The sequence below is a fragment of the Prunus mume genome, linkage group LG1 (genome assembly GCF_029339155.1).
Source record: "Prunus mume cultivar Tortuosa linkage group LG1, ASM2933915v1, whole genome shotgun sequence".
NCBI lineage: Eukaryota > Viridiplantae > Streptophyta > Magnoliopsida > Rosales > Rosaceae > Prunus > Prunus mume.
Genome location: NC_142698.1, coordinates 3722542 through 3731359, shown reverse-complemented (window position 1 = coordinate 3731359; position 8818 = coordinate 3722542). Strand labels below are relative to the sequence as shown.

The 8818-nt window shown below is 35.1% G+C and overlaps 1 protein-coding gene across 1 annotated transcript; it reads right to left on the bottom strand.

Annotated features, from left to right (window-relative positions):
* Positions 1–1977: 1977 nt before the first annotated feature.
* On the bottom strand, positions 1978–2910 carry LOC148920723 (uncharacterized). Its single transcript, XM_089046940.1, has one exon. It carries the CDS (start codon positions 2626–2628, stop codon positions 1978–1980), a length of 651 nt encoding a protein of 216 aa, XP_088903066.1. The 5' UTR covers positions 2629–2910.
* Positions 2911–8818: the final 5908 nt, after the last annotated feature.

Sequence of the window (8818 nt, the reverse complement as noted above, 5' to 3'; positions counted from 1 at the left end):
ACATGACGTTGTTTAGTAAAATACTGCCTCAAACAAAAAGCCACCCCATCATAAACAATTAACCGCACGACATTGATCATGACATTCCATGACATATGATGAAATATTAAGTCACTTTTGTTTCCAGATATGACATTGAAAATATTGTACACCATCAGTCTTAACAAAGAAGTTGACGTATTAAAAGACGTACACACGTCTATTAGTAATCAGAGACGACATTAGGAGAACATGCCACGACACCTCTTTTTCCACAGAAAACATTGTTTTTGTACATTTCACGACACATGGTCAAAAAGTAGACGTGAAAACTATTAATGGCGTCAGTAAATATGGGAATAAACAGGTTCATACTTCTTTTTTACTTTAAGCTCTGACGGTGAAATAGGATTTACAACGTCAGTTATTATAAACACCGAGTTCTTTGTCGTGATACAACGTCGTATAACCTATCCATCGACGTGGTTACGATATACTACATCATCTGTGTTTTAAAAGACAACGTTTGTGTGTAATATTGAACGACACATTGTCACCAGGGAGACGTGAAAACTATTAGTGATGGCAGTAAATATGGGAAGAACGAGGTTTTTACGTCTCCTTTATTTTAAATGCTGACAGTGAAAGAACTTACAACGTCGGTAAGCATGTCAAATGTGACATGGTTACCCTTTTCTACTTCATTTTTATTTCTAAAGACGACATAATTCATTTTCTCACCAAGTCCTAAAGACATAAATTGACGTGGTATATTGTGAAGACGTTTCGTAATAATAGTGTATCGTCGTGTTTGTGAGGTAAGACAACGGTATATTTTTTACGAGGTCGTGTTATCTTCTTTTAAATGTCGTCTTGTTTTGCCTTCCCGTTGTGATATCCTGTAACAATGGCTTTTCATTACCGTCGTTATTATGTGCAGTCTTTTGAGTTAAATTTTAGATGGCGGTAAGTGCATCGAGGCCGTCTCATTGGAGACGTACGACCTTTTTAATGTCCATTTTTTTAAACCGACGTCTTTAGCATTTTTATCTTTGTTTTTTTATAGGTTTAAAGGTCTTCCATTGCAAGATGTATGATAAAAAACGACGTCTGATACTATTATGACATCTATTTTTGCAATAATGTTAACAGGACAGTCGTATTTTGGTACTTGAACCAGATTTTTTTGTACTGAAAGCTTTGAGCCCAAACCCTGTATAATGAAAGTGAAAAAAATGCAATACAATTTCTTACAAAATTAATGTCATATACAACCATTTAGAGGGTAAGTAATGTCATAAATTACAAGCATCATTCAATCCATATATCTTCACACCCATCTCGAATATTTTGACTCCCAAACTCACCGGCTAGTTCATCAAATGTGTCAATATTTGGCATCCCTCTAGTAAATGGCTCACACTCAATTCTCACATCACCTAAGACATTATCACCAATAACATCATTATATTCTCTATTAGGCATTGATAACACTACTAACCAACCATGATGCATTGGGTCATCAACAAAAAATACTTGTTTGACTTGAGAAGCCATAACAAATTGGTCATTCCTATGTCCAATTTTAGTCAAATCTACAAGGGTAAATCCAAGTTCGTCAACTACAAGGCTAGAAGTGTTATCTATCCAATCACACCTAAACATTGTGATTGTAAACTTTTGGTAATCAAGGTCTCAAATATCTTGAATGACACCATAAAAAAACCCATATTTGAGACAATTAGGTTCTTATCCTTGGCACTAGCAACTTGCATAGTATGTGCAAGTAAATAAACTCCACTATTTTGATCTGCATGCATATCATTTTGTGCCTTGGTGTTAAATTTAATACCTTTGATAAGATAGCTCCTATATGATTGCATTGTCATGCTTGGACCAGCTGCTAGCCACCTCAAATTTTCTGATACATCATTATTGTCTTCCCATTAAGTTGACTTTGAACCTGCAAATGAATCATATCTTAATGCAAATGACTACTTAAGAATAAAACTCATACTCAATATAAGGTAGAACTTCCTCCGTATTCTCCGAGACATATAGATGTGCCTGATTCAACAAGTCCCGATCAACTAAACTCACTATGCAACCTGATAAGGGCTTTGAAAGTCCCATCTTCTGACTTGATGGCACTCCAACTATACTAACATCAGATAAATGCTCGGTGCAAAACTCCACAGCTTCTTCAGCTATATACCGCTCAGCAATGCAACCTTCAAGATGATTACGGTTCTGAACATACCCCTTTAGCACTTTCATATATTTTTCAAACATATACATCCATCTAAAATAAACTGGCCCATATAGACGAACCTCTCTGACAAGATGTACTACTAGAAGAACCATGATATCGAAGAATGAAGGGGAAAAGTACTTCTCAAGTAAACACAAAGTTACTTCCAACTTATCTAGCTTGGAAACATCTACCATCTTTGCACATATAGGATTAAAGAAGAAGCACAATCGAGTTATTACATACCTTGCAGGCTTCTTTAGAACAGAACGAATTGCCACAGGGAGCAATTGTTGCATCAAGGTATGACAATCATGTGATTTAAGCCCAAGAAGTCTTGAATCTTGTAAAGATACAAGATTTTTAATATTTGAAGAGTAACCTTCAGGGACTTGCATACCATAGAAACAATTGCAAACCGCTCTCTTCTCTGCTCTTAACAAATTTCAAGGCCCTAGAGGTAAGCAAGTACATTTTTCTCCATACTCGGGTTGCAAATCAGTCTTGACCCCCATGTTCAATAAATCCAAACGAGCAGCAATCCCATCTTTATTTTTTTCAGGGATCTTCAACAACGTACCAATGATACTATCGCAAACATTTTTCTTGATGTGCATAACATCAAGGGTATGCCTCACAGGAAGGTATTTCTAGTACTAGAAATCAAAGAATTTTGACTTCTTCTTTCAACAAACTCTGTCACCATCATTTTCACTTCCACCTTCCCTCTTTTTTCCAGCCCCATTTATAATTAATACCTTCAACCATTTGTAACACTTCTTCTCCGATTAATGGCTTTGGAGGCGTGTCATATTCAGGTTTTCCATTAAAAGTTGCACGTTGCCTCCGATATGGATGATATATTGGTAACCATTTTCTATGCCTGATGTAACATATTTTGCGGCCATTTTTCAACCTATGACTAGGTGTATCATCACCGCATATTGGACAAGCTATATATCTTTTTACAATACAACCAGATAAGTTTTCAAAAGCGAGAAAATCATTAATTGTCCACAATAATGCAGCTTTGTGTAAAGTATTCTCCTATATGAGCATCATACACTCCTTTAATCCCATCCCACAAAGATTTTAAATCATCAATCAAAGGCTCTAAGTAGATGTCTATATCATTTTCGGGTTGTTTCGGACCGAAAATCAATAAGGTCAACATCATGAACTTTCGTTTCATGCATAGCCATGGTGGGAGATTATATGTAACTAAGATAATTGGCCATCAACTGTATCTGGTACTTGAAGAACTGTGGGGATTGAATCCATCAAATGAGATAGCCAATCTCAAGTTTCTCGGCTCATTACCAAACTCGGGTCATTTATCATCAATGAGTTTCCAATAGGGAGAATCAGCCGGATGAGACATCTGACCTCCAATTGCTTTTCTATCAGCATGCCAAGTCAAACTCTTAGCTGTCTTGCGTGATTGAAACATCTTTTTAAATCTTGGAATTGGTGGAAAATACTACACTACCTTTGCCGGGACACCCTCTTTCAAGATTGAATCTTTGCCTTCCTTCCATCTTGAGATTCCACAAGTAGAACAATGAGTTGAATGTTCATACTCCTTCCTATACAAGATGCAATCATCAGGGCATGTGTGGATTTTCTCATAACTCAGCCCCAATGCACACAAAGTCTTTTTTGCCTCATGCATAGAGGAAGGTATTGTATTTCCTTCTGGAAGCAATTCTCCTTGAAGTATCAACAATTCTGTAAAACAGACATTACTCATCCCATGTTTTGACTTCAAATTATATAACTTCACTAATGCCGACAACTTGGTGTACTTACTACAACTAGGGTACAAGGGTTGATCTCCATCGCTAATCACATTGGCGAACTCATAAGGATCGGATCCAAAATTGCCTAAATCATTATCATCCATCTCTATTTTTTTAGACACAAAACTGTACCTACTATGTTCATCATCTTCTTCCACATTTCTACTAGCATTAGTAGTTACTTGCCAAGGTTCTCCGTGAAATGTCAAATTCTTATAACTTTGGTCAACTCCATTAAAGTATAAGTGGTCCTTTATAATTCCAACCCCAAACAATCGAACATTCCCACATTTAACACATGGACAGTGAATATGTGTTATGGTTAGAAGATTTTCTATTGAAAATTTCAAAAATGCTTCCACCCCTAACTCATATGCCTTCGATCTTCTATCTGCGTGCATCCATGACTTATCCATCTTCGAAAAAATACCCTATTATTTATAATAAGGTGAAAAGACAAGCAATGACCATCACTATAGCAGATTATATAATTACTTTGATAGAAAGTAATTTAACATAAAGACGACGGTTATTTAAAACATCCGACGTTTTATACTTATACAGACGTCGATTTTTGAAAAACCCGACGTTTGAAGCTATTAAACAATGATTCTGAAAACAGCAATACAGACGACGATAGTTAAAAACACCGCCTTGTAGATAAATAAAGACGACGATTTTTAAGAAAAATCGTCGTCAAATTAAAGAAAAGGAGGCTAAGTCTTCTTTTATTCAGACCATTTCCAAGAACTCAACATATGTTAACAACCCATAACATTGAATTTTTATGAAAAGCATGCAAATATTAAAGCCATTCCCTATTCGTAACAACAGAGATTGATGAAGAACATACCTACAAAAACATTAAAAGATCGCAAAACATATATCTAAAACCCAACAATGCAGTCTATGATTGTACTTCAAAACCCAGAACTGAATATATCTAAACCCTAAACATATATCTAAATCCATTCCCTAAACCCTGTATGTTTGTACTTCAGAACCCAGAACTGAATATCAACCAATGAATTAAGAAGCAGGATAATAGGGTTTGTACTTACAAGCAGACAGAGCTCACAGATTATGGCCTCCTTGGATTCGACAGATTATGGCCTCCTTGGAATAGAGTTGAAGTGAGAGAACAAAATGTTAGAGTTGAAGTGAGAGAACGAAATGTAGACTTAGAGCGAAATCTGAAAATTTTAGGTCGCGGTGAAATTTTTAGAAAGCGCGCTAAACATCGACGTCGTAAAGCAGTAAGACGTCGGTAAAACATAAAACCGACATCGAATCCACTAAATAATATTCCTGGGATTTGGATTCGATGGGATTCGAACGCGTGTGAGCAAGGGATAGAAAAAAAAAATACAACCCTGGCATCATACTAAACCCTAAACCCTAAACATTAAATTATAAATTTGTAAAACAAAATTTTAAAAAATGTTTAGGGTTTAGGGTGGTCATATACGAAACCATGAACCCTAAACCCTAACCCTAATTCCTAAACCCTAAATAATAATTTTTTTTAATTGTAAAAAAATACAAATGTTTGAGAAAAATAAACCGAAAATTGCTACGGACTCCTTACAACAATGTTGTCTAAATTAGATTGCTAAAACCAGTATTTATAAAAAAATATATATATATGTATATATCCCCACCAATGAATGACACAAGCCATATGATTGTTTGAAGAAACTATAAGGGATGTTGTGATTTATTTGTTTATGTGGACATTTTCATTTTTATAACTCAAATTACATTTTTAAAAGCTTTAGGACAAAGAAAATATCTTAATGACTGCATAGGAGTTGTGGTGTATTTTTTTTGGAAATTTTACAAATTTATTACGAATATAATTAATTAAGGTCAATAAAAAATTGTTATAAACGCAACAAACCACGTCGGTTTTAAATCCATATACCGACGTTGTCTGCATGTTAAATTTCGGTATTTATACAGATACCGACGTTGTAAATAATGTATGACGTCACAAGATTAGGACGTTGTTTTGATTATCGTATGTCGCCTATGGTATTAACCGACGGGGTAAAGAGCATAGATGTCACACAACTTATAAATAAACGGACATTGTAGCGAAGTTCAAACATCAGAAAATAAGTCAAAATTGCCACTAAATAAAATATAAGACGTCAGGCCTATATACGTCATGTAAATAAAACAACGTCGTTGTAAGTATTTGACCAGACGACGGTTATTAAAAGGGATGTCGTTGAAATTGCATAAGACATCGTTTGTTATCAAGTTATCGATGTGGTATTTGCTTCATGGCTCTTTTTGTGTTAGCAACGTCGTTTATTGTCTTTATTGAATTTACCGTCGTGTTATAGGAGTTTACATGTCATTTATTGAATTTACCATCATTTGTTTATTTTCAAGTTTCGTAAGACGTCTGTTGTTGAAACTATTATGTCATTGGAAGGGTCTTCAGACGATGGTTTACGGAGTTACTTTAGTTTTTAAAACTGAAAACCAATTTTTATTGACAGCCAAAAAAAACATATACATTATACTTTAAACCCTGTACAAAAAATTGTCTATTCTAAACAAACAAAATGTACATTTTTCATAATTGTTTGTAAAAGTCCTCTACTCCATATGAAGGCAAACAAAATCTACCCATTCTTTCCTCACTTCTTCAATGGCTTCTTGGGGGTATAGTGCCTAATCTTTGCCCTTTTCAAACTGCAATCAATAAAACATCATTATTTAGCATTCATGACTGGTTTTGAAGGATCTGTGTCAGAGTAAATAGAATTACCGTCGTGGTATATCGATTCAAACGACGATAATTCTATTTTCCGTCGTCCACATAAATTAAAATCCTAAAGTTTTCCATTTACCTTCTTCTCAAACTCCAAAGAAGGATCTGTGATGATGTCTCTCATAAAGCGCATGACATAATAGCCACACTCTACACTGTTGAGTTGCTTTGGTGTGCCTTGTAGAGTTTTCTAAATAGGTGCTTTACGGCCTTGTCTGCCTATGTGTGAATTATACATCTTGATAGCACTGTTTCATGACAACAAAGTGTTATTTCAAAAAAAAAAAAAAAAAAAAAAAAGGCTACAAACACACATTGCACTTGAGTAGATCAACTTACGTGTTCACTATGTTTTTGCACTCGTCATCAACCACTCGATTTCCGGGCAGTGGATCTAGAAAATACACAGTCTCCCTCTTTGGTCTCACAATAAGCAAAACCCAATGACGGCTACACAAAATAAATATAGAGTTTAAACAATTTTATATACACTACATCATACAAAGAAAATCATGTTGACTAACGTACCCTGGATTGTAAGGCATAAAGAAAATATGTTCCCCATCTGTCTTTTAAAGTCGATTGGCTAACAAAAGTGATCTTTGAGTTAATGAAACAGAGTTAGCACTAACTTGAGCGGGGTCAACAAAGCCAACCATGTTCACCATATTTGCTATTTTCAATACATCAAATAGGCACCTACATATATAAAATGATGTCATGAGTTTTCTAATTTTTTTAAAGAAAGGAGAGTGTGAAATGACAATGAGTTGATAAGGACAAACCTCATGTATACAGCAACCACAGTAGCCCCAATTTCATCCATGGCTACAAACTGTGTAATATCTTCAATCAAGATGAAGGTTTGACGCTCAAAACCAAACACCTCCTTCTCAATTGTAAATATCATAGCTTTCTCATGAACCTTTAATGTCGTCTCCATATAACCTTGTAAAGAAGATGGCAAGACTAGGTTTGAGTAATCTGGTGCTTGTTGTTCCTTCTCAGAAACGTCCAAGCACTTGTCTTTCTGCTTGAAGAAATAAGGAAAGATATATAATAGAGAAGTGAAAAAACAAGAGTAAACTACACAAACTTAAACGACATGGTAATCGAGATAAAACGACGGGGAAGATAAAAAAATGATGTGAAAATTAAATAACCATGACGACAAGTGAAAATCGTCGTCGTATGTATCAATTACGTTGGTAAAAAACAGAGCCCTAGAAAATTAACAATTGCCAATATCAATTTAAAAGCATGCTTTAGCAGAAGTACAAATAACATGAAATGTAGATAGAGAGAGAGAAAGAGAGAGAAAGAGAGAGAGAGTGGAACAGAGTGAGTGAAGAAAGATTGAAAAAAAAAATGACACTATTTGAATCCACAATACCATCGTGGTACTAGAATGCCAATAATGGTTTATTTAAAAAACAGACATAATATGAAGTTAAAACGACGGTTATGAAAAACTGTCGTCTTATGACTTTATTACGTCGGTATAAAACAGAGCCCTCCAAAATTAACAAATGCATTTACAAACTTAAAAGCATGTGTTAGCAGAAATGCATATAACATCAATTGCAGATAGAGAGAGAGAGAGAGAGAGAGAGAGAGTATTTCAAATTTCAGAGAATTTACCATGTCAGCTTGCTGTTTTGCATCCTTGGATTTCTGTTTTAAGAAATAAAGAAATATAGATAAGACAGCTTGTACAAAATGAAATATTGCACAAACGTACCGTCGTGGTAAGGAATACACACGACGGTTAATACAAGAAAATGCCGTCTAATTTAAATTGAGATGATGGTAAATAAAAGACGTCATTGTGGGTTGTTTCTATCGTCTGTAATTAAGATAATGACGTCTAATTGATTGTATGCAGAGTTCATAGAAGTTACCATTTCTTCTTGCTTTTCTCCATCTTTGACATTATCATCCTCAAAATTGAGGGCTCTGACATCCAGCGCCCCAAAGCAGCTTGCTTTATCTGCTCAGGACCTT